Below are 27,019 nucleotides of genomic sequence, written 5' to 3' on the forward strand. Positions count from 1 at the left end.
AGTTCCTGATTCTTAGCCCAGTCAGGCTTTGTGATATTCTAACAGAAACCAGGAACCTATCCCAGTTGGCGTAGGACAGGAGGCAAGGTACAACCTGGACAGGCCACCAACCTATCACAGGGCAACACAGAGAGACAGACAACCATTTACACCGAATTTAGATTAGAGCTAATTAACCTAATCCCACTAACTGCATGCCTTTGGCCTGTTGGAGGAAGGTGGAGTACTCAGACACAAGAGACACCATGCACACTCCACACAGAAAGGTCCCCGCAAGATGGGGAATTTGAACCCACGACCTTCTTGCTATGAGTCGATGGTGCTACCATTACTACCGCTCCATCATGACACGCACTGTTTTATGGTCAAAGTTTCAAATAATGAGGTCGGACTCAGTACAGCTGATCCCTGAAGCCAAAAGCTTTGAATGCTTGGTTTCAGCAAAGGTTTTCCCCTCGACATAGAAACTGAACATCAATTCATCTCAGTGGAATCATCCATAACATGTATCTGTGCACTGTTTATATTCCTGAGCTGTTAAGGTGTTTAGTATTAGAGGGACCATATCAGAGCATATCTGAAGGGAAAAGTCTTTTTTTACAGCTAGACAATGTGGCATTTTTCCAGAATGAGGTCTAGATTATATTTAGGGAAGGTGTCAGGTGTATTCTTACACTACTCATCTCACGTCTTCCAGTTATGGTGAATGCTTTGGGCTGACAAAGGACCTCAGCCTCTGGTTTCACCTAAGGGGCTGTAGCCCTGTAATCAACACAGCTCATCTTCGTTTTACCTGGCTCAGCTCAGATTCTCTCTCTCTCTCTCTCTCTCTCTCTCTCACACACACACACACACACACACACACACACACACACACACACGCGTTGTGGCTGAATCACGGTAGTTTCAACTGGCTAGCGTAGCTGCTGCTGCTGCTGCTTTAGATACTGTTTGCTTCCTCATACTCCTCTGGGCTGTACCATCTCAGAGCAGAGCAGGGGTCCTCAAGGATTCCAGGATGTCCTCGCTGTCAGCCTCTTTCTCTTCTGTGTTGCTGTGTTGCATCCATTTGTAACAAACGCCTCCACTCGACCACCTCCTCCATCATCACCTCCCTGTCACCTATGAGCCACAGAGCCTGCAGTCTCCCAGGGCGCTCGGCCAGAAACAACGTAGCCTCCTAATACCCTGAACTGTGTCTAATTTCACTCCCCCCTCTGCTTATAGTACAATCTCATCATTTCCAGCTTGCAAACCGAGCGGAAGAGAGGGAAGGGAGAGAGAGAGCGAGAGAGAGTGAAAGAGAGGGAGAGAGAGAAGGAGGGAGGGAGGGCGATGTTTTGAGCTGGTTTGCAGGAGGAGAGGTTGGCCTGAGTGCGTTCTGTCTGCTCTTCAGAGGCATCCAGGTGAGCTGTTTCCTCCTGGAAGGTAAGAGCAAGGCTGAGATTGGCGCTTGTTTTGTCCTGCATCCCTTGTCATCACCCCCACCCCGCCTCCACCTCCTCCTTTCTTCCCTTGCCTCAGCTGCATCCCTTCTGTTCGCGTGTGTGTAAATGAGCATGAATAGTATTCCCCAGACACACCACACATACACACGTAACACTGTACAATGTACAGATGTGCAAGGGCGTCAGCATATGTGCATTTAGGGGGAATGGATTTGATTTATGTGCGAGCATAGTGTGCGTACTAGGCTTTTTGTTCAGGACCGGAGTAATGATAGGCTGTCATACTGGCATGCATGACAGCCTGAAAGTAGTCCACCTGAGTATCAGTTTGTGTCAGTGGGGAGGATGTGATGAGGGACTCTGAGGGTAGAAGGGAAGTAGCGAGAAGACATTGAGTGTCTGTGCCAGTGTGTGTCTGCAGTTTTCGCAACAAAGTCAAATCTTAACGTCACTACTGTCAGCTCCCCTCCTTCTTTCCTTCACTCCCCCCCTCCCTCGTGCTAATAGGTAGCATTTCCGTTGTGGCGCTGAAATGGGTGCTGATGTGTACTCGTCTAATGGACGGGATGTTCCGCTGCAGCGTTTTTCTGCTCACTCTACAATATGATGTCCCACTTTGGGCAAATTTGCAACACGCTCCTCTTTTTCCGAGCCCGGAGGGATGGAATGTGGGCATTGTGGGGAGGATGAGCGAAAGGGGGAGAGAGAGAGGAAGACAGGGACAGGCCATTTACCATCTGTGGTAGCGTCTCGTGGATGTGTGCGAGCCTTTCTGCAGGGCCATATGCAGCTCCTTGGGAAGACAAGCCAAGCTGTTAGGAAGTAGAGAGAATAAGGAAGGAGGGCTGAAACAGGAGACACAGGGTGTAATCTGTTTGAGAGCATAAGTGTCAGAATAAAGAGCCAAATCGAGAGTAGTGTCCTCTTAATGGAGAAGCTTGAAAGGCTGTTCATGCTGCACTCAATGGAAGGCATAAGTGGAGGCAAACTTGGCTTCCTCTGTGTTTATATGTCTGCAGGAATACCTAACTGTGCAGCTCTACTTTACTTACTGTGGTCAGCTCCACTGTGACATCACTTATTGGTTTTGACTCTGACATGTTGGTTTGCGGGAGCCAGAAGTGACTATATTTGGAGTGCTGAGTAGCACAACTTAGTACTCCATCCTGTGCGAGTACCCGCGTACCTGCCAGTTACTACTAAGTTACAAACTAAGAAAATTTCACTCTACAAAACTGATACACAAACTTTTTGAATAGCAGTGGATTGTGATGCAGATAATTCAATTAAAATACTCCAAAAGGTGTTGACAGCAAGTTATACACAATCTAGAGGTCCAGTTAAGGTACTGAACATAGTGTGGTCAGGCCTAGCAGACATCCGTTTTTCCGTACCAGGCTGTAAAAACATTGGAGTCTGTGGGGATTGACTTGCTTTTGGACCCAGACTTAAGTGGTCACTTGAGGAAACTATCTGGCACTTCTGCTCTGGCTTCATTCTTCAGCCAGAGCAGACGAGCCACACAAGACTTTGTAAGTCTTGGCTGTAAAAAACAATGGAGCAAAACAAACCAAAACAAAAAGATGTTATTTTGAGTGAGTCAGTATGTTTGAACTAATGATCTAGGTCAGACTAAATGTCATCTATAGCCAGCAGTATCCTTTCCAAGAACTCCATTCCAACTTCTTAGATGAATCCAATGACAGACAGTGTTTCCTCAAGGTGAGCTTGTCACAGGTGCAGCATATATTAGCCACACATTAGGTGTATTGTGATAAATCAAATCTTGGTGTTATCCAAGTCAAACCCAGCCCATGACTTTCAGGTCAGATTGGGACCATGGATCACTTGCTTATGCATCCAAAGTAGCTACAGTGGGGCAAAAAAGTATTTAGTCAGCCACCGATTGTGCAAGTTCCCCCACCTAAAATGATGACAGAGGTCAGTAATTTGCACCAGAGGTACACTTCAACTGTGAGAGACAGAATGTGAAAAAAAAAAATCCATGAATCCACATGGTAGGATTTGTAAAGAATTTATTCATAAATCAGGATGGAAAATAAGTATTTGGTCAATAACAAAAATACAACTCAATACTTTGTAACATAACCTTTGTTGGCAATAACAGAGGTCAAACGTTTACTATAGGTCTTTACCAGGTTTGCACACACAGTAGCTGGTATTTTGGCCCATTCCTCCATGCAGATCTTCTCGAGAGCAGTGATGTTTTGGGGCTGTCGCCGAGCAACACGGACTTTCAACTCCCGCCACAGATTTTCTATGGGGTTGAGGTCTGGAGACTGGCTAGGCCACTCCAGGACTTTCAAATGCTTCTTACGGAGCCACTCCTTTGTTGCCCGGGCGGTGTGTTTTGGATCATTGTCATGTTGGAAGACCCAGCCTCGTTTCATCTTCAAAGTTCTCACTGATGGAAGGAGGTTTTGGCTCAAAATCTCACGATACATGGCCCCATTCATTCTGTCCTTAACACGGATCAGTCGTCCTGTCCCCTTGGCAGAAAAACAGCCCCATAGCATGATGTTTCCACCCCCATGCTTCACAGTAGGTATGGTGTTCTTGGGATGCAACTCAGTATTCTTCTTCTTCCAAACACGACGAGTTGAGTTTATACCAAAAAGTTCTACTTTGGTTTCATCTGACCACATGACATTCTCCCAATCCTCTGCTGTATCATCCATGTGCTCTCTGGCAAACTTCAGACGGGCCTGGACATGCACTGGCTTCAGCAGCGGAACACGTCTGGCACTGCGGGATTTGATTCCCTGCCGTTGTAGTGTGTTACTGATGGTGACCTTTGTTACTTTGGTCCCAGCTCTCTGCAGGTCATTCACCAGGTCCCCCCGTGTGGTTCTGGGATCTTTGCTCACCGTTCTCATGATCATTTTGACCCCACGGGATGAGATCTTGCGTGGAGCCCCAGATCGAGGGAGATTATCAGTGGTCTTGTATGTCTTCCATTTTCTGATGATTGCTCCCACAGTTGATTTTTTCACACCAAGCTGCTTGCCTATTGTAGATTCACTCTTCCCAGTCTGGTGCAGGTCTACAATACTTTTCCTGGTGTCCTTCGAAAGCTCTTTGGTCTTGGCCATGGCGGAGTTTGGAGTCTGACTGTTTGAGGCTGTGGACAGGTGTCTTTTATACAGATGATGAGTTCAAACAGGTGCCATTCATACAGGTAACGAGTGGGGGACAGAAAAGCTTCTTACAGAAGACGTTACAGGTCTGTGAGAGCCAGAGATTTTCCTTGTTTGAGGTGACCAAATACTTATTTTCCACCCTAATTTACGAATAAATTCTTTACAAATCCTACCATGTGGATTCATGGATTTTGTTTTCACATTCTGTCTCTCACAGTTGAAGTGTACCTCTGGTGCAAATTACTGACCTCTGTCATCATTTTAAGTGGGGGAACTTGCACAATCGGTGGCTGACTAAATACTTTTTTGCCCCACTGTACATATTATAATAATGCCCAAATGTCTCTTCTTTCTGTTAAAAGTGTGATTGCCACATTGTATGTTTGGAAGGATATTGTTCTACTTTCAAAAGCCTTAGCATGACAAGCACTGTGTGGGACTCTGAGGCTGTTGCTATAATATGAAATCTTTATGTATAAACCCGACTTCAATTGGAACATGTGTTGGTTCTGCAGAATTGTTTTGACTTACTGTCCTATGAAGAGGAGGAGAGTTTTACAGTTGGACTTAGACATTAGTCTGGTTGTCTTGTCCTGGATCCCGTTGCCCTTTGTTTCCTGCTCTGGGGACTGTACTGTACTAAAGTTGAACAGTGTTGGGCCTATGTGCAGATCCACATGTTGGACACTGCTAAAACACAAACATGTGACTGTTACAACTTGTGTACAGCCTCTTCCCAAGAGTAAGCATCACTGTATGCCTCAAGTATTTGGATGAGGAATGGACATTTCTTGTTTATTGAAGTAAAAACAAGCTTGGTAAAGTTGATGCTTGTAAGACAAACACTACCTCTGATCACAGGTTAGATACCGCATAACCATATGAGCTAAGGTCTGTTTAGCTAAAAAGGTTGGTTGCTACCTATCCTTAAGGAATTTGTCAGAATTCAAGCTGCCAAGTTCAGGCAGTTGCAGTGGATATTTCCCTGACTATAATCCTACTGTGAGAGATGTGCTGTGAGAGGACTGGCTTTGTGAGACTGAAAACAAGCACAAAAACACAGCTTCCAAGCAAAAGCTTTTCTTACCCTGTGTTTGTACCACCACTTTGTCTTAACCTTGTCCTCGATGGATTGCACCCACTAAGACAAGTTTTGTTTGTCCAGGTTTGTAGGGATTACTACCAATACCTGCGCATCAAATAAATCCAGAGCATCAATATTGTCTGTACCGGCTCCTAGAAAGAGAAGTAAGGAATGGTCCCTTCAGTGTAAGACCCTCACCTAGGCAGGTCTCTGACAGCGAACACGATACTTTTATTCAGATGCAAATCCCTGGAGATGGAGTCAGTGGCACATGGTGTGATTCATATCATCAAGTGGCTACAAAGTGAATGTGTTTACTTTAGTGGCACTTGTGCTAATGAGTCAGTGGTAAATGCCCTATTAGACCTGAGATCTGCATCTAGTAATGCTGTTTTGTTATGCTGATTTCAAGTGGACTGTTACATAAAACTGGTTTTTAAATACTAGAGTGCTGCAGAGCAGAGTATGCTAGCGGTCATTAAGGGGCTTAACAATGCCAATAACATGATAGCGCTCTTGTGCGTCAAACACTCTGGTCCAGCCTCCAATACCTCAACAACAGCTAAATGAAGTGCCATGGAAGTTTATGCAAAGATATCCACTGACATTTACTCTTGTTTACTACACAGATTAACTATAAAGTTAGCTGTAACCTTAGTTATGGTACACAGCGGAAGACCAGAGCTGTGTTAGTTGTGTTTGCTGTGTTGGCCATGTTGGGGGATCACGGGGAGAGTTTTGACAAACAGCTGGATAATAATATTATAGTCAGTTGCCAAGCAGATGCTACAAAGATGCGTTACTGAGAATAGAGTAACTGTTGGAGATTATGTATGGGAATTTCAGGAGCAGGACCACGCCTCCAAACACGCTCCTTCCAGCTGTCATCTATATAGGTTCCCCTAGTTCTGCAAGCTGATCATTCTCGTTTACGTGCCCCACCCTCCCTCCCTCCTTCTTCTCCATTCTTCAACTTCTTCACTTCCGTGTAATGAATCCTCAGAGCAGCCCTTGTCTTCAGGGAGACAAAATCAGAAAATTGCCACTAGCACTTCTGCATTATAAAAAAGTCAAATGTTGCTCTGCTCATTAAATTGTTTTTATTCTAATGCTGCACTCTTGGCTTGGGTTTCACAGCCTTATGTGACAGTGTTTGATGATGAGCGAGGGCTAACGTGCCAGGGCTTAGGAAGGAGCGAAGTCAGAGGGGGGCGGAGGTTGAGGTAAGGAGCTGGCGACGTCACAGCTGTTCTCTTGAGTGACCGAGCACTGTCCTGAAGCTGGAACAACTGGGAAGTGAGCCAATTTAGTCATTTATGTCTCTGGACCTTTCGTTCTCCAGTGTCCCAATCATAGGCAATGACTGGCTACACTAATCAGGGAGGTAGGAGGGTTGCCTGAGTCATTAACTGGCCAGAACACTTCCTCCTCCAGGAAGGTAACTGGACCTCAGAAGCTTCGGTCATTCTAAGAGACGAGGCTGGTTGGCACTGGTCACTGAACCTGAGATACTGATGCACATGGGTGATATTTGTAAGACATTTCACACAGTGATGCAGTGATAGATGCCGAAGCGTCTTTGCAAAACGACATCTTATAGTTTGTTATTCATTAAGCCTGTTCCCAAGCTTATTCTATAGGACTGCATGACAAATACAAGCAGTAGTTCTAATGTTTCTACAGTAAACTCTAGTATATTCTTAAAGATTATTAGGACACCTAATTAAAACTGAATGTTTGAATCCAGACCGAGTTCAGAGTTTAGTATATTCTGACAGCATTTCATGTTAACATCCATCGACATGTTGAAACACAGTCAGTAAATGCTGTCAAGCAACCAGTGTGATCCTGGACAGACCTCTGCACATCTCTGAAATCGCTGTTATTGGGTTTTTTAATATGAGAGGTCCGTAACAAACATAAACTGTGATATTTAGAGTTTTACCCTCTGTCGTTACGAGCTGAGTAATTAAACTCAGGGTTCTAGTTTCATTATTCATTATAAATTCAGTTTGGGAAAATAATATTACTAATTACTGTTATTACTTTAATAATAATACTTACTTTTATAGTTAGATCCAATGCTTGATTCTCTGCCTGTGCAGTCTTAGAATCATCAGTCTTGGAGCTGCCTGTCCGAGTCTATGCTTGTTTTTGACTTTAAGTAGTCCCGCGAGATATTTGTCCATTAGGGCTGCCACAAACGATTATTTTGATAGTCGACTAGTCACCGATTATTTTTGCGATTAGTCGACTAATCAGATCATCATCCATTAGACGTAAAACTACAGCTTATTGCACCAGCAGCATCTGCTCATATAACTATCATTAGCTTACAGCTTTAAGTGTTTAAGGTCTGTGCTAACTAAAAATAAAGACAAGATGATAGTTTATTAAAGTTTAATGACATTTGCAGATTGTTTCGGTGAAGTTTAATAAACTCCTTGCTATCTAAAATATAACAGGACACTGGAGTAAATTCTGGAGCATCTCACACTTCTGATAATCAGCTGTCTGCTTGACGTTTATTCAGCTGTGCAAAAACTATAACTTTAATCTCAGACAAACTGATTTACTCAGGAACAAATAAAATACTAAAAAAAAAAAAGCCAAACAATAACATTTTAAGTTATCTAAGTGACTCATATATATTTAACCTGAGTAGCGAAAGACAGCGGTGGGTTTGAAAACGATTTGCCGGGAGTCCGGTGTTCTCACGGCTCTAGTGACCTAGCCCCCGGCTCGCTAACGAGCTAGTGGGTAACAGACGTCTCCGAAAACGTCGGAGCGCTTTTGAAAATATGCGGTGTCTTGATAAACTGAGCCGATATTTGAGGTTTACACAGCTACATTCTCGCCTGATAATATGTTAAACGTTTATTTTGTGACCCAGAAAGAATAATAAGAGTAACATTAAAACTAACTAGCTGCCGCCATTGTTGGAAACTGCGCTGGGCCGCGCTATGAATTCTGGGACACAGCTGCTTCTTCTTCTTCTTCTTCTTCGGGGTTTAACGGTAGCTGACATCCTTGTACATGCAATGCTGCCATCTTCTGTTTCAGTCCGTTATTACACTCTTAAATCCTGCTACTTATTCCTGCGTCTTTTGTGATCTTACAAAGTTTCAAACGACGCGTCGACTATTAAATCAGTCGTCGACAATTTTGATAGTCGACGTAATCGTGACTAGTCGACAAATCGTGGCAGCCCTATTGTCCATGATCATTTCTTTGAGTAGTGATGCCATAAATTATGTAGCGTTTGATTTTCCTACATTTTTATCAGGCCAATACTCTGATACAACACATCTTCTGAATGTTTCCATCCTTTTCAGTGTAATTCTCCTTGAGCCTCACAGTTCACCTGTAAATGGAGTTAATTCATAGCTTCTTGTAATTCCTATGCTGTTAAGGAACAAGGTCACATGGATTTAACTGAGAGGTAGTAACTGCATCTTTTTCACTTTCTTCACTTTTCTGAGCTTCACAGTATATTTTCTTGCCAGTCACCTCCTCTAGCTCTACCCACTACAAAGGAGAGAGAAAGAGACACACTGTCTCCAGCATGTCTGCCACAGGGTCTCATCAGGGGTGAGATGCCCAAGACCCTTCACCCACACCAAATTTACTTTAAGGTTGTAAAGTTGGGCATTTTCACCTACAGTAGGAGTTCATGCAAACTGACTGACCTGTACTTCTGTGTGGCCTTCGTTTTTCAAGCATGCCATCTGTTACTCTAATAGCGTCAAAAACATGTATTATTTATTATATTAAATCAAAGCATTGTAAAATTAGATCTCACCTCTTCTTTTACGTGTGCCTGTGTGACTGTTCTGTAAAGTGGGCTCAGTTAAAGGCTAACTTTCATTTGTGATTTCTGCCTATTGCATCGACTGTGCGGATGCTCAGCTGCTGATGTTTCTCCAAAGTCTACTGAGTGCATCTCTAAAACATGTCAACGTTGCTTTGTGTCGTTGAAGTGGAGATTAATGATGTTATGTCTCCCTTTCAAGGACTTACTCAGAAGTAAGTAATATGTTGTCATTGTCTCACCGCTGTGAGATTTCTAGATGTCAAAGCCTGTTGAAGGTGGTCCAAATGCAAGATGAGGTGAAAATATGAGAACTGCAAATGCAGTACGTATCGCTGCAATGAAAAGTCTCTATCTAGGCCATAATTTATCTGTTGGGATACTTTTATTCCACCACGTATGATAATTAAGACTCTCATCCACAATATCTTAGGGCTGGCATTCAAAATGATGAAGACCCACAGCAGATCCATTTGCATGTTTTATTTTTCTGGTGCATTTAATGAGTGCCAGCAGAACTCAAGGATACTGGAAACTAGGTGTGTGTGTGCCAAAAAGGGAGCTGCAATACTTCATAACAAAGTAACTTCTGTAATATGTTAAAACTTCCAACTCAGTATTTTCATACTTGCACAGAGACAGTCTCATCATTTAAGGTTGACCCTATAGGTCGAGCTGTGGGACTGAGTACAGATGACGTGTTGCCTGACTTTGTCTTCATGAAGTGTGTCCACACCATGTGCAAAATGGAAATGCATTCGTGCTGTGGGTTGAGCCTCAATGTGAGCCAAGTTTCCATGGTTGATAGCTTTGAGTTAGCACGAGCACACAAGTAGGCTTTATGGCTTATTGGTCTTTTATGGCCTCTGAGGTTCTTGTCATCGTTCAAGCTAATGTCATCAGTAACTACTCCTGTGGAGATGGTTGCATTAGTGTGGTCCTGGCTGCGCTCGTTCCTGCCCTGGATTTTCATCACCGTATGACAACACTACGATAAGATGAATCTTCAGTGATCCCTGTGGGGCAAAGGGGTCAGTGCAGAATAAATTATAGATAGCAAAACAATGTAGTTTGTTTATTTGTCTCTGTGTGTGTTGGTATATCAGAGTGTTGATGGTGGAGGGTAGTAGTGATTAAAGAGGCTGTCCTTCAATAAGAATCGATATGGTGTAATTGCATCTGCGGCGGGTTTTCCCTGTCTTGGTGGGGTGTTCCTGTCTTGGCAACAGAGAAAAGCCAGATGCAGCAAGGCCTCTACATACCGCCGTAAACCAGTCAGTCTGGATGGATGATAATATGTAGCACACTGTCTTTCCCCAAAGCGTTTTTAAGAAGTAAATATCGTGGTCATGTTGCCTGCTTACACATCCAGAGGGCACGAAGAAACAATGGGATTCAGTTTGAGTCATGTTTCTGGCCATCTGACAATTCTTTGTGCAGTACTCTTTGTTTAGCCCTGTCCTCATTGCCAACTCATGAGAGAAATACCTCTTTAGCTGCTAAGCTCAAATATATCCACTGCCTATCTGCTGCTTGTTACTGAGCAGGTAGTGTGCAGCTGCCACAGCATGCAGAAATACAACTTTATGAGATTGATGAGACTCATCTGGAGGTTTGATTACCACCTCACTCAGTCCTATACAAGGTTTAGTCAGTATAATTTGGGTCTACATATCTCAAAGCTGTTTGAAATTTGCATCGCATAATCAGCTCAGACAGCTTGCTCCATTTATCTTCCTTTTTTCAATCAAACCTAAATGAAAATGTTAGAAAATAGTATATAATGTCTAGAGTTGTTATCTTCAGCCAAGACAGAGAAAAGTTGAAAGCTAAAATATTCCCAATTAGAAAAGCTTTCACTATTATGTAAATATTATGTGGCTTTTTGTGTTTAATTGTTGTATTTAGGTTGCCCAGGTCTGCGAGGCTGCCCAGGAGAGTTTGCAAGCCACTGTCAAACCCATCTCTACTGTTTTTCAATTTACAGCATGTAGTGCGGTATAGATTCTCTGGTGGGTGAATATGATTCATATGATTCACACATATGATTCAGATGGCCCCGCCCCTCTCTGAGCCTGGTTTCTTCCTGTTAAAAGGAAGTTTTTCCTTCCCACTGTCGCCAAAGTGCTTGCTCATAGGGGGTCATATGATTGTTGGGTTTTTCTCTGTATGTATTATTGTAGGATCTACTGTGCAATATAAAGCGCCTTCAGGTGACTGTTGTTGTGATTTGGTGCTGTATAAATAAAACTAAAATTGAATTGAATTTGTTACTTGATTGTTATCTGCTGCTGAGTCTCTTTAGCACTGCTAGAATTGCAGCCACTAGAAGAACACCTGTTCAATCAGTAAAATGAGTTTCACTTTGATCTGCTGACACACTAAAGCGAAAATAAACTTCGTTTTAAAGTAAAGTTTAAATATATCCAGTTTAAAATTTTCAGAGCTCTAATGTGCGGCTGCCATGTAAGGAATTAGCAGCAGCCCTGAGAACGCGCTCAGCTTTGAAATAACTTGAAATAAGAAGTTTGTTTTACCACTGTGTGCACTAAATCACAAGAGTCATGATTTTATTCAGCAATAATCGCTCATCTTATTTGCAACACTGTTACATTTTTCTGTTATTTTTAAACATTAGCTCTTTGTTCTTGTGGAAAGTAAAACGCTATTAGATGAAGCCGTGGATAAAACAGGTTTAGGATTTTTAGCAGATCAAAGTTGCTTAATGCCTGACCTTGATGGTTGATATGTGCAGTGGGATATTCTCAGTGCTAGACTTTTCACAGAGCCTCTGTGTGTAATTGCTCAGTGAGTTTGGGATCCACGCTGCTTATTTTAATCTCAGTAGTTTGGTAAGTGACATGTGCAACCAGTGACCGCCAGGACATTTTAGGCTGCTAATTTACCCATGCAGTTTTCCACTTTAGCTGTTAAATGTGATGTGTGATGTGGATTCAGTGTTGAACATTTACTCATTCACTAGTCCATCTATGAATTTCAGGGTCGTGACTGCAATTAAGCAAGAAAGCAGCCTGTGTAATCTGGTCCTGGGCAGCAGTGATGTAACTCACACATGGCTACTGTCTTATTTGGGTATTACTCTAATTAGCATTGCCACTGGTTAATTTTTAAATGAGGGCAAGACAGTCAATACCATTGTGCGGTATTCCAGAAGCCTGTAACTTAGTTCTGCATTAACCGTTTTATCCTTCTTTTATTAGTTGGTTTCACTGACGTGCGTGTCCTTCATGCCTTCATGCCTCTGGTTTCTTATAATTCTCTGATGTTGACTTCTTGGAACCTAGACATCTTTAAACAGACACTCTCATCAAATATTGATGCCTTGTAGTGCGATAGGTCCTAAATGACTGCATTTGTTTTTGTTAGTTTAATGTGCTGCTCCAGATGACAACTGCTGTCACTGAGGACATGCTGGATGTGCATGGGACTCAGCTATATTCTCATTACCGTGTGTGACTCCAACCTCCTCATTTCTTTTTATTTTCTCCACATCTTACTCCGGTGTATTACTTGGCCCAGTTTACGCGCTCGTTTGCCTAAACGTGTTCTTATGTCACTCCCTTGCTTGGAGTTTAATTTCATGCTTGAAATCTTCTGAATAAAAGTGGCCGCATTGCTTAACTTTTTTTAAACTGAGCTAATATGAAAAAAGTGATTTTGAATTTGACTGACAAGAAAGAATTGTCTTCAGAGAATCAGTCAAAACTGTAAAATATTTGCTGAATTTGTAAATATTATTTAACTTGCAATTGAAAGTAGGAAAACATCGATCATGGTTATCTGACTTTGTGGAGATGTTGGACTAAATATGTTGCATGTAGGTATGCAATTTTTATGCAATTGATTGAATACTTTATTTAAAGCTGCAGAGGGTTCAGTGTGTGTCAAGTCCAGATGTCAGTTGGTTCATACAGGTTTGAGAATATCTTGTTACCTTTTAAGTGTGATACTTCCAATAATTGAATTTTGATCTCTCGGACTTGAAGCTTTGAAGCTGCACATCCTCTCCACTTTAGAGCTAAAGCTGTTTAGCTGGAAGAGCTACAGTGTGCAGTGAAAGCATCATTATTCTGGGTTGCCAGTGAGATGTCAGTATTGCAGTCGGTGGGGAGATTTGCAGCTGTTGTAACTGACTCGTAATTACTAAAAAATACTTGGTTGGATGGATGGGAGGTGTAATTTAACTTGTAATTACTCAAGTTATCTGGACACCTGCAGGTGGGTGACAAAATGCTTATTGGATTGGTTTGACATTCATCTAAGTGGTGTAAAGTGCTCTCTAACAGGTCAGGAGATTTACAGTATTGGGGTTGCGATCTAGTGACGGTCACAGAATATGAGCCACCTGTATTAACTGATGCTTTAAGGGGACATGCAGACCTACCATTGCAATATTCCAAGACCCTCCCACTGTCTTCGCTGTGTGGGGTAAACATTTTGCTCTTCACTTTAATTTTTCCTCTGATTGTACATCATCATCATTACAGACCTGTAGTTTCGTTTATACAATATGATATCTTAAAAACAGGAATAACTGTTTCACCCTTTGCACTGAGCGAAATTCTTCAGCAATCCATCATGTCTCCACATTTTGCTGATAGAAAAGGAAAAGTCTTCAGAAATAGTTCTCCAGACTTCTTGAAGGACCTTAAAAGGTCTTCTTTGGATGCTGGCTGCCTTTTGTTCTGTTGTCTCTCGCAATGATCCCAGACCAATCCAAGACTGATAGTGTTCCATTATGTGCTTTTCTACCCAGATATGATTTTACTGCAGTGTACTTGGGATCATTGTCATGAGGAAAAATAAAGCAAATGTCAATCAGATGCTCTCTAGATGGTATTATGTGGTGGATCAAACTCTGTCAGTACTTTTGAGTGTTTGTAATTCCATCAGTTTTGACAAGATCTCCAACTGCAGCTCCAACCATAACAGAGTTTCTACCATGGCTGTAGACGCTCACTGCCAAGCTTCTCTTCTCAACACCTTCGTACTGACATTACTTAGAGCCCAAAATGTCTTTAAAGTTTGGATTAATCACTCCAAAGCCCTTTTTCCCATTGATTTTTCAATCTACTTCTTGTGTAATTTTGCGTACATCAACCTTTGTTTACCTTCCTTAAGAACGGCTTCTTGACAGTCGCCCTTCCACCAAGACATTTGTGATGAGGTTTCAGCAAACAGTAGGTGCCAGTAAGGGCCAGATTCATTTCTTCCTATTTTGTAAGGACATGGCTTTGAAAATATGTTTACATTAGGATATGTTTCCTTTTGTCCTCTATTTGTCCAGTTTTCCCCAATTTTTTAACCCTTGTATGGTGTTCGGGTCTGTGAGACCCGTGTTCAGTTTTTTTCAAAAGAAAAATTAAACAATTAATTATTTTTTCACGTGTAAATGTGTTGTGTCTTTCCACTCATTCCACTTGATTATAACTGATTTATTTATAACATTTTATATAAAAGAAAAACGAGAAGCACATTAATTCATAAATGTGATCTAACAAAGGTAAAGGGAAAAAATTAACCATGTTTGCTGTTCATATGTCTTGTAATTGGGATGAAGTAAACATCTGTTGAGTAATTTAACATAAAATTGTTTGATAGTGTTAATTTGGAAAGCCAAAACTCTAGCGGGTCCACCAGACCCATGAACACTGGCTGAGTAACAAAAATACGAACACCACACAAGGGTTAAAGACATACTGTACTGCCTTTCAAGTTTTTCTTATAGATTAGTGTTAAGTGGCTTAAATATTCTGAAAATAGTCAGATACCATGACTGGGCTGAAAATGAGTGGAACACCAGTCCATGTCTCTCTTCGAGGGATAGCTCAAGACTTTTGAACAGTGCTGTATAATGCACCCTGGATCTGGTTTTCAGTAATCTGTGGTAACCTAACCTCCCGATCAATAGCTGCTGCTTTTATATTATTCTTTTATAACATCTTATCACATTAGCGTGACAGGGAAGGGGGCTTGCGCTGTGAAAAAAGCTGCATTGTGTCCAATGAAACCTGGCCCGTGTAAAGAGCAAACCAGTGAGCTGCAAGACGACTCCTCCTTGTGTTTTAGAGTAATTAGAACTTCTTCCTGCTGCGGAGTTCAGACCTAAATATTTAATCTTGAATGGAACCGTGGCAAAACATGTCATGCTGCCTGGGTCTTTTGTGTCTCGTACACACAGTCCGTGGTGGCAGAGCAGCTGCTAAGGCGCTTTTTGTTGTAAATAGTTGGTGAGTACTGGGGGCTGTGCCCGGTGGGCGTGTTGGAGACATTCTGTAGCATGTCTGCACAATTGTCTGAACGCGTAGATGTGTGTCAGAGATAAGGTGGGACTGTGTGTATGCGCAGTCTAGGGACAGCGGCAGCAGCCGGCAGCGAGTGCATGTGCAGCAGAGCTGACGGAGGCTGGAGCTGTTTTGATCAGAGAAAAGAGAGATGGAGATAAAAAGGCTCTCATCCTAGCAAAGAGGTAGCAGTGAGGCTCTACAGGGAGGGAAGAGACCCAGGCTGACAGAAAGATGAAAAACAGGCAGGATCTGGATGACAGTCAGTTTTTTGGCTGAACACTGGTAATCGCAGATGGACTATTTTTTTCCCTCTTAATGCTCACATTTATCTTCACCCTCCTTTCTTCACTTCACTTCTCTTCTCCTTCCCCTTCCCCTCTTTTGACAGATATGTGTCACAAAGATGTCCACACGCAGCTGCCAGGGAACAGACTCTGTCATCAAGCCCCTGGACACCATCCCTGAAGACAAGAAAGTGAGAGTTCAGCGCACGCAGAGTGGCTTCGACCCGTTTGAGAAGCCCGCCAGTCAGGTGAAAAGGGTCCACTCTGAGAACAATGCCTGCATCAACGCCAAGAGCTCAACTGCTGGCAAAGAGTCCCCCAAATTGCGCCGCCACTCCAGCCCTAGTTCTGTAAGTGCACCTCTCCAGCAGCATAGAAAACAGCACAGTATAGTGTCGAAGAACCAAATGCACAACTTCTAATTTTTTACACCCTTGAATATCAAAAACTTTTGGACATTAGCCTTAATGAGGGGCTGAGTATACGTGGCAGTTTGCACTCCTTTTAGCTATTTCGACAGGAGGAGGATTATAACTTGTTCAAAGTGGTGATAATTGGCTCCACATAACAACACTGATTTATGTTACTGTACGAAGTTTGAAGTGCTGGTCAATATTAATGAATCCCATTGCTTAAGAATCTAATGCTAGGGTGTTAGTCTTACTTATGTATTCACCAAGGAGCAACCAAAAAATAAGGAAACTAACTTCTCAGGAGTAGGCACGGAAAATTAATGGGTGTAGTGTATCAACGTATCATATTGGAACTTTCATTTAACATTCATGCCTAATGATAAAAGTTGTACATGCATCAAGCAAGTCACCTGTTAAAGATGCTAGCAAAATCAGCGATTGGCCTTCCTGGGAAGAATAATTGTGTTCACTTTTAGTTTTAAAAGTAGAAATTCGTTACGTTTGGGGGCTTGTCTGGGATCATCAGCGGTAGAGACATGGACCTCAATTAATGCACAACAGTTAAGTGGCGCTGTTCATTAATAAACAAAAATACTTAGTTGACTGACAAGCATTTCTGTTAACAACTTACGATGAGTGTTTAAACATCTACTGCAGCTGACTGGTCATATGCATACCTAGTTGTAGTGCAGGCTCTAACCAGCCAAATACAAATATGGTGAAAGACTAGTGTGGATGCAGGTGCAGCAATGTCAATTGACTTTAAAATAGAAGAAGATACTGTAAATTGATCATTACAGTGGGTAGTTACCCTTTTTTATCTGATCACAGCCTGCTAGACTCATCCTAATGGCTAAAACTTCATTATCTTGCGTTGTGAAGTTACACAATATGATTGTTATTGTCCTATGACACCTTCTGATAATCAGTGACACCTGCTGTCAGAACAGTGTAGTGAGAAAAGCTACAATTTGTGCTCTTATTAATTATGCATGCACTGAAAGAGCAGGTTGTTAATAACAGAATAATCCGTGAGCAAAGGCTCTCTTATAGAATGGTTCAACTCCAGTGAAATCAAACTTGTCAGTGCGGTGACAGTGGTCTGATCTCCTTTCGGAGAAAAGCCTGATTAAGCAAGACTTCACATTTCAAAGCCACCATCGTCAGAGGTGTTGATGATAAAGTGTCTGTTTGATAAATAGTGGGTTAAGAGTCAGTCAACAATTGTGCCAGTGTTGTCATGGAAACACAGTTAGTAGCTTGTAGATTGTTTTCTTTTGCTCATAATTAATCACTTTATATTTGAAACCACGTTGTGCACCACCACATACAACCTGTTGTATGTGGTGGTGTTGCTTCAGTCTGATGAACTCAGACTGAAGCAACTGAGGTAGGGCCAACCTTCACATACAAGTAAATATGTCTTGCCTTATCGTCATCTAAATAACAGAAAGTGAGTCTAAGAGGATGTTGACATGCTTACAGAGTGAAGTGGCATAGTTCAGTCATAGTTGGACTTTTAACAGGAAAGTTAATAAAAAGCTGTATAAAGATAAGAGCATGACTGCAAACTAAAGAGAAACAAAACAATCTGTTTATAGCTGACAGATCTCTCTATGTGTCTATCTGTTCTTTGCCTATCCTAACATTCTTCAAATGTAGCAGGTGTGCTAATGGGACAGTAAGTCAGTAAGTGCAGCTGTGAAGCATGTTGCTGTTAGGGAATCAGATGCAGTCAGAGGGAGTAGCATGTTACTGCTCTAACATGCTGCAACATACTTCACTGTTCAAAGCCTCAAGGGCTCCTGCCGAAATGTTTTGTAGTGGAACGATGGGAGCCAGTAGACATTCCAGGCTGTGGTTGTTAAGGTAGTCCTCTAATTTTGGGACCTATCCTCTTTGCAACACTAACTGTTGCCGTGTTTTTCATTCTTATGAGCTGATGCACTTCCCCTGATATTGTCGCCACATCACTGCTAGTCTCTTTCTGAAACATGATCTACGACTTATGATTGGCACAGTTTTAGGAACAACAATTCCTTCTAGGAACAGATCTTTATACTGAGTAAATATGATAAATGGAATGGTTACAAAGTTAAGTGCCCAAATGAGATCTTAACTCCTCAATATGGAACAATCTCTTGTCCTATCAGGGTACAAATGCTAATTGATGTTAATGCTAATTAATGCCAAGAAAAGCGATGAGTACTCTAGCCTACAGCTTTACTATGATAACAGGGAGATATGCATCCCCAACATTCACAACACTGGAAATTGTTGTGAATCTCATGAGGCAACAACACGACTGGCTCTTAAGTTTATTGGTTCGGCTGTTGATTGATCGTTTTTTTGGTGATCATGGGTGGGTCAACCGCCTTTATCTTTACCATTCTTACATGTAAAATAGATTTCTATTCAGGATTCTATGAGTTAATATTTAGTTTTGGTTGCTGTTATCATGCAATTGTAATAAAAGATTTTAGGATTTAGACAACTTCGAGCTAACAGTATGGTATGTCTCTTCTAGTGTCAATGGAAATTAGTTCAATTCAATTCAATTGTATTTATATTAGAGATGGCACGATACCACTTTTTTATGTCCATCTCTAATTTATACAGCACCAAATCACAACAACAGTTGCCTCAAGATGCTTTATATTGTAAGGTAGACCCTACAATAATACATACAGGGAAAAAACCCAACAATCATATGACCCCCTATGAGCAAGCACTTTGGCGACAGTGGGAAGGAAAAACTCCCTTTTAACAGGAAGAAACCTCTGACAGAACCAGGCTCAGGGAGGGGCCCATCTGCTGCGAAAATAACTCAAAATGACTGCAAAGACATACAAAACAAACAGAAATGCCACAGGAATACTACAAAGAAGCTATTTGTTGAATGACAAATGAGTTTGAGTGCATTATGCATCTCTAAAATATTACAGCCTTTGAGATGCTGTCAAAGAACCACTTTCCGTCAGCATTTCTGTTGCTCTGCGACGCTGCTGGCTTTTCTTCTTTATTCCTTCGTCAAAGAAATTTGCCAGCCTGTATCTGTTCACATGCCTAATTGAAGACTGCATACAAATAACACAATTTTCTTAATCATGCAAATGAGATTTTAGGTTTTTATACATATGTGGTTCTTTTCAGAACCATAGAAGAAAAACGGCACAGAATGCGAAAGGTTTAATGAATGTGCACACAGATAAGATTTAATGAGTGTAATACGAGGCTTGACTGATTGCCTGCCAACATCGCTGTGAGAAGCTAATGAATTGTTTCAGCCCTGATTATGAAATTGTGTTATTTGTGCCGTCCGTGGTCATTTGGCTCAGGCAAACAAACCCACTTGATCTCAAACATTTCAAGTCCTTAATTAAAAAAAGATGGATAGTGGCTAATCTCTGGACCATCAGCCTTCAGAATCCCACTTCTAAATTCTGGACCTGTGTCTTTTGTTTCTTTGGCTTTTGTCCTATAATTTAAATAAATTGCACAGGCTCTGGGATGGCATACTATATGTTCTGTAGGACATGGCATTTAAAATTTCTAGAAATTTGGATTTGTTCTATAAACCACTATCCCCCATCAGAATCAGTCATTAACGGGCTTTAACAGTCGACCTCAGATTAGGCTAATGGAATTTCGTTATATCACAGTTACAGCACATGGCAAAATAAAGTTCATGTTAACTTAATGTCAGAATAACTGCTTACAAAAGTGACTGTGTTGTAAAACGGGAACACACTATTAAAGATTATATGTGTCTTTAACCATTTCAGATCAAAATCTGTAGACTACCCTGACTCAGAGCAATTGTCTAATGGCCTCATAATGTTGTGCTTTCCCCCTTCTTGTCATAAAAGTTGACATTGTTAGAGCAGAAAACCAATGAAGTAAAGATACAGATGAATTAAAAGATTCATATGATAAGCAGACTGACACCAGATTAATAACGGATTTAAAGGTGAAATTTTCTTACTTCTGGATTTGTGATTAATCCACTTATGCAGACCCAGCTGATATCTAGTAAACCCTCAGCTTTAGGGACGTTAAGGCGGTTGCATGCTTTGGCCAAGTGATGATCCAGCTCTGACAACTGCGTAATATTTTGGTACCAATGAACTCCCCCCACCAGTTATTCCTAAAAGAGGATGCAGTAAGGCAAATGTAAAGTGAAAGTGGTTCATGCAGAACACTAGTAGAAAAAAAGACTAGTTCTGTAGTCATGAGCCTTGCTGGGAGAGGTTCTTCAGGCCACCTTACTGTCCAACTCAATTGTTTCACAGATAGAGCTTCACTTCTTCCTTGATCCCAGGGGGAAGTCTGATTTGTTTAGAGAAGCCCTCAGAAATGCTGAGCTTATTACTGCTGCAAGGATAGTGAGCTAACAGGAGGGTGGCTGGAAAGCAATGAAGACAGTGCAGATGTAGCAAATACTGCACCATCATTTAGGGATTTCCTGAAAGCATGGGATTTGGTTAAAGATGCATTACAAGGGAAGATGGTTGCATTGTGCTTTCAGGGCCATAAAAGCTACTGATGCTTCACTGACTCTAAGCAGGTTTTCAGTCCCTGTTGTGTTCATGTGTTAAAATTATAGAAAAAAGGACAGTTTTCTTCTGAAAGAACATTTTCTTAAAGCAACGCTTAAAGGGATTTGAAGACTAGAACATTAAGTATGTTTGTGCTTCAGGACCTTAAAGAATGGTACCTGAATAGCCTCCAGTGCTAAATCATCTTCCAGGCACTCATGGCTTGGGATTCGTCTGACAGATGTAACCTCAGCTACATCGGCACACTGTTAGTCAGTGCCCGGATCCCCAAGTTTTAATTGGCAGAAAAAAATTACATAATGACGGATACAACCATATGACAGTGCCCCACGGCTTGAGGCAAAAAGCCTCGATGAACAAAGCAAGTTAATAACCAGTCTCTTGATACCTGTTATCACTAACTGCTGTTTCAGGTTTGACCTGAAACCTATAGTTTTGATTTCTGCAGTTTTGTTCAGACCATAGACAAAGAATGTGAAAGGTCTCCAACTGTTAGAAAAAACAGAGGCTGGACAGTCAACATTATTTCGACCGCGTGCAATGAACTTGTGGTCTCACTGAAACGGTTGCTTCGAAGACCGGAAACATGTTTGTGTCAACTCGCGGTCAGTTGCTTTGTGTGTTAAAATGTTGATAAAGTGGCAATGGGGACAAGTTGGCAATTGCAATGCGATGCACCGACTGTGATAACTCAGCAAAGCTCATAGATTTGAAACAGAAAATGAGAAATTTCTTCACAGATCTACAAAATAGTTGTTGTGGTTGTAAAATGACATTTGGCAACCTTTCTTTTAATATAGGTATGTTATCAGAGTACAAGCAGCTGGCAACCAGGTGAATCATGCTGCCTATTGCAGAGATAGTTGTGCTCACTGGTGCGAGCTGACTAAGACTGTATGCAATGCGGTGGCAGTCTGTCTGCATTTAGAAATCAGTTATTCACAAATCCTCACCAGCCTGTCTTAGACGCAATCGCCTTGCAATCGAAAGTGGTTACCAAGAGGTTGAGGGTCTCGCATGCCTAACCTCACCACAACTATTTGTGAAAATGTGAAAATAATTGGATTTTTCTTAGTCACAAGGAGGTCGCCATCCTACTCCTCCTCTTGGGTGACTGAGCGAGGGGGAGGTGATCCACATACTTGATTGGCACGTATGCTTTCGTCAGAGCTACATTTAGTTATCAAAGCACTTTTCCTCATCACTGACAACAGCAGATGTTAGGACAGCATCCAGTGAGTTGAAGTTTCAGAGCTGACTTGTTTCCCCTTTCCTAGCAGTTAGCTATGAATATGCTCACTTCTGTGCCTTCTTCTCTTCGAGCCACAGTTATTTCTTTCTCTGTGAAGTGCTGAGATGGTGAAAAGTGTCTAAAAGTTATCAGCTGACAATTAAATGAAAAGGAGCTCTTACAAGAAGAGACTTGGTAAAAAAATTCTCTCTCCTCCTCCCAACCGACATTACACCTCCTCGATGATACAGCAGGGAGCCTCCAGATTTTAATATCTCTCAGACACTTGTAAATGTGTTCTGTGAAATCCTACGAGGCGCCGCTTTTCTGGGTTACTGAACTCACCCTCTCATTTTGCCTTTTCATATCTCTTTCTTTTTCTTCCCGCAGCCCACCAGCCCCAAATTTGGAAAGGCAGATTCCTATGAAAAGCTGGAGAAACTGGGAGAGGGTTCATATGCTACAGTTTACAAAGGAAAGAGCAAGTAAGTAGCGTGGAATCACTGTCTAATCCAGTTACTCTTCTTTATAGTTGCTAGAAATCACTCATGGATGCAGCGAATATTACATTTAATTATACGAGAGCATTGCTGTGTGGGAATGAAATAATTCAATAGGTTTTATGTAAATAATATTTCTTGTCTGCAAAGCTGTGCACCTCACAAATGCAATGTAATTTCCTTTATTTTAATCACTATAGGATGAATGTATTTATGCCATGATTCAATAGTCTTCGTTCACATTTCATGGTTTGCCGCTTTGCTTGCAAGTTTTGCTAATTAAATTCTTGAAAATGTACAAAACTCCAAAGACTCTAATCTTCTCAGTAATGATGTTATTTGGCGTCACTCTTAAACTACAACAGCTTTGATTGGTGAGCTTCATTCAGTTGTAATCCCTTCGCCTTGTACCCGCGTCTCACTCCACTGCCGCCAAATTACATTTCTCTGGCTTAAATATCCTCGCTGTTCTCTGGCTTCACTCATTTTAAGAGTTTTCCTTTATTGTCGCAAAAAAAGAAACTCGATCAGTTTAGTATACATTGTGTGTGCTTCATGTTGCTGCCAGGGTGAATGGAAAACTAGTGGCTTTGAAGGTGATTCGACTACAAGAAGAAGAAGGAACACCCTTCACAGCCATAAGGGAAGGTAAGACGTTTACGTGCATAGAGGCACAGATACCATATTTTTCTTTCTATATTAATAGTTTCACTTTCTGTCTTACATAAGCTACTTTAATATCACTACGAAAACAGCTCAATATCTCAGTTCAGCCCAGAACTGCAAGTGGTAAGGGCAAGGCTGTGTCCTCATATACCTCAATAGTCATAAACTGTAAATATCATGAAATAGGGAGTTTAAAACTCCAGTCAGTGTTAACTTTCCCTACCTGATCAGAAACCCTTTAAACTGTCTGTGTGGAACTAAAGAAAGCAGATGAGTTTAAATACCTGGGGACAGTCATCCAAAGCAATGGACAGGGAGCATATGGAAGAGGGCCTGGAGAAGTGGCGGCATTGTCTGGAGAGAAGAAGAATAAAAGTCAGTAGAAGCAAAACATTTGAATGAGAGAGCGAGACCGGTGTGTGGTCACCCATCTGAAGCAATGGACAGTGCACAAGACAGGCGAAGGCTAAGATGGTTTGGACATTTACAGAGGAGAGAGAGTGGATATGCTGGGCAATGGAGGTTAAAGATGGACCTACCAAAAAAGAACCAAAGATGGAGACTACAGAGGAGATTCATGGGCGTGGTGAACAAAGACATGCAGACAGCTGATTTGGTTACTGATCCAGTCTGGTGGGAGCAAAAAAAATGCTACTACCATTTGGACATCTCTTAGTCCTCTAATAAGAAGAAATCTGTTCAGTGGATCAAGGCTAATTTGTACTTTTCAGCATTCACTCCTAAAACGTATTTCAGTGTAAGGATCATGTGTTTGGTGGATCTCTGGTGCTTGGGGGAGTGAGCTCTGCTTGAACAGGACTGGAGATGGGATGTCGGTTCTTAGCTGAACCAAGACATTGGAAAAACTCAAAGTTCGCTATTAGCTAACAGGTATATAATGTGAATTGTCTTGTTACAATATGAAGTGCTTAACTTACAGCTTGTAGGGTTTAAAATGATAAACTTTGTCCTGTATGTATAGAAGTTCAGAGCTCGTCCTTGCTTGGCTTGGTTTGTCCTGTCACTTCGTTTTACAGACTCCACTGAAAGAAGATACAGTCACCTCCACGGGAGGAACTGGTATTTAAATTTAGATGAGAACGTGATGCTGTCTGTTTGATCTGCTTATGATCCAGGTCTGATAAAGTAAGAGCTAGACTCCTCACAGACACAGTTAAAACTCTCCCTATGAGAAGATCAGAAAGGTAATTTGAAATTGAACTAATTCAGCAATTACTGAGCAGTGAGCTTAGAGCACAGATATGTGAGCGGCATTACAGACTGCTGCTGAATAAAGTAATGCACACAGAGTATAAGACAGCTGTGAGTGTGTGTTCGTGCAAAAGTCGACACACTCGAGCCATTACCACCGATGTGTGTGTGAGCAGGGAGAGAGGGGGTTGGATCTTCAAACTGGTGACAGGATCTTTGAGGTATCAGACTATAGCTTTAACTTCCTGCTGAGAGGAGCCTTGCCTTTGATCTGCTTATGTGATTTTGTGTTTTTTACCTTCAGGTACTCATACAGAATGAATATATTGATGAGACCTTATCACTTACTGCCTCTCAGAGGTTCTGTCTGTCCCCTGTGTCCTTGGAACAGAACTTTTTGTTTGCTAAATGAATCAGTTTGTTAAATGTCTGAAAATTCCATTTATGCTATATAATAAAAATGAAATACTTTAAATTCAACTAAAATACAATGATATTTTAACTTAAAGAGTATATAAAGGACAGCATACAGTCATCAACTCTGCTGACCTACCTAGCTAGCTTTAGCAGGAAGCACGCTGTTATTTTTCCAATTTAACATAAACTGACAACATGAGCTTTCCCCCTTATTTATATGGAAGGGAATACTAAATGACCAAAATGTGAGCTCCTCAGAATTTGTTGTGCATTTCAAGGTGATAAGTAAAAAAAAAAAAAAAATTAAGAACAGCTTAAACGTAGCATTAGTTTTAGCTAGCTCTGGCTAGCTTAGAAGCTAACATTCCTAGAGTGATATAGCGCACTGATTTAAGGTAGAATATTATCTCTTTAATGTGTAGTTAGCATTTTTTTCTTTTAGAACTAGTCTTATACTGACAAAAGTTGGGGTAATTTGCATGCGGAGAAAATTTGTCACTTGTTCCAGTTGGGTTGAATTTAGAATAGAATAGAATAGAATAGTTTTATTTGTCAATTTCTTCAAATGTACTTGCCATACAAAGGAATTGAAATTACGTTTCACACTGTCCCATGCGTAGACATTGACAACAATAAGGTGCAGATGCACAACAAAAAAAAAAAAAAAAAAAAAAACAGCCCTAACAATAAAGTAATAAATAGTAATATAATAATATAAATAATATAAACAGTGCCAAAAGAAATACCAAAAATATATATATAGCTGCAGGTGTGTGCAATTGCAATGCAAGTCAGGAATGTTTTCAGTTCCCGGTTCAGAGAGTGTTTCCTTTTCTTGTATTAGCCCCTTTCATTACTTAGTGCTTCCAGTGGCTACAGGCCAAGCAGTTTTGTGGTGATAATCTAATGCCAGCTTTTATGCAAAAGCTCTAATTTGATGGAACTGCTTTTAGATTGAAAACCAGCATTGGTTGAAAAAAGTAAATTAGAAGCTCGTAGAAGTCGTTTGCTGTGTCTGAGATTTTTTGTAAGGTAGTTCAATCTGAAATCAGAATATCTCGTATTAAATGTTAAAAAAGTAAACTTGTTCTTTTTGTTACTAAATTAACTTGACTGTGATGTCAAAGCTATAAAATGTCCCCACCAAAAACTGAAAATGTGTCGTGTATTATTTGCACAATGCTCACCGTGCTCTATTCAAGCTGTGACTTCGATCAAGTAATGTAAATGTGCTCATCATACCCAGCCTCCCAAGTAAGACTCTTTAAGCTTCGCCGCTGTAACGATTTGATCATCTTCCCAGCATATCTCCCTCCTAATTAACAATAAGTCTTACGTCATGAACATGTTGACAAATGAGTGTGAGAACTTTGAGTAGTAAATCCACCCCGTGTTTTCTCTTTGTGTTTTAATCTTTTCCTGATCCCCTGTATGTGATGAGAAATTCTAATAATGCAGCTAATGAAAGCATAACACAGTTCCCTGGTATCAACTCTCTGCCTCTTTCTGTTCGGTTTTGTTTCTGCAGCATCTCTTCTGAAAGGCCTGAAGCATGCTAACATTGTCCTCCTTCATGACATCATCCACACCAAGGAAACCCTAACTCTGGTTTTTGAATATGTGGTGAGTCTGCACACTGAGATCACCCATTTGGGCTCTTTACGGGGGGGCTGTGGAGGTTTAAAATTAGATCAAGAATCTGTTTTTAGCATTCAAAAGAAAACATTTTCAAAGAACAGAGGTCAGCACTTATGTGTTTCTTTAGTTTGATTGATTTGATCCCAGTACATCCTTGCTGATTGAGTTTCAGTTTTTAATACTCTCCCGCTAGAAACATGAGCTGTAGATATTTTGATTGGCATACTCTTAGTTTTAGGGCACTTGAGGAATGTTAAAGCAGCTAGGGCTTTTTCCGTTCTTTGCTC

At 41.2% G+C, this 27,019-nt stretch overlaps 1 protein-coding gene across 6 annotated transcripts in view; it reads left to right on the forward strand.

Moving 5' to 3' along the window:
* cdk14 (cyclin dependent kinase 14) overlaps nt 1-27,019 on the forward strand; it is a 238,337-nt gene that overhangs the window by 62,313 nt on the left and 149,005 nt on the right. For 2 of the 6 annotated variants that reach the window (XM_086310192.1, XM_086310193.1), the window contains 4 exons: nt 16,201-16,446; nt 22,690-22,784; nt 23,368-23,447; nt 26,623-26,717. In XM_086310192.1, the coding sequence (XP_086166318.1) occupies nt 16,201-16,446; nt 22,690-22,784; nt 23,368-23,447; nt 26,623-26,717 (516 nt within the window). Of the gene's footprint in view, nt 1-1,275; nt 1,429-6,895; nt 6,917-16,001; nt 16,095-16,200; nt 16,447-22,689; nt 22,785-23,367; nt 23,448-26,622; nt 26,718-27,019 lie in introns of those variants that run through there. The other 4 variants (XM_086310194.1, XM_086310195.1, XM_086310197.1 and 1 more) reach the window with 4 other exon arrangements.

The sequence above is a fragment of the Aulonocara sp. 'chitande type north' Nkhata Bay genome, linkage group LG11 (assembly GCF_057382095.1).
Source record: "Aulonocara sp. 'chitande type north' Nkhata Bay isolate Kocher_YH1m ecotype deep benthic linkage group LG11, A_spYH_male_GT1.1, whole genome shotgun sequence".
NCBI lineage: Eukaryota > Metazoa > Chordata > Actinopteri > Cichliformes > Cichlidae > Aulonocara > Aulonocara sp. 'chitande type north' Nkhata Bay.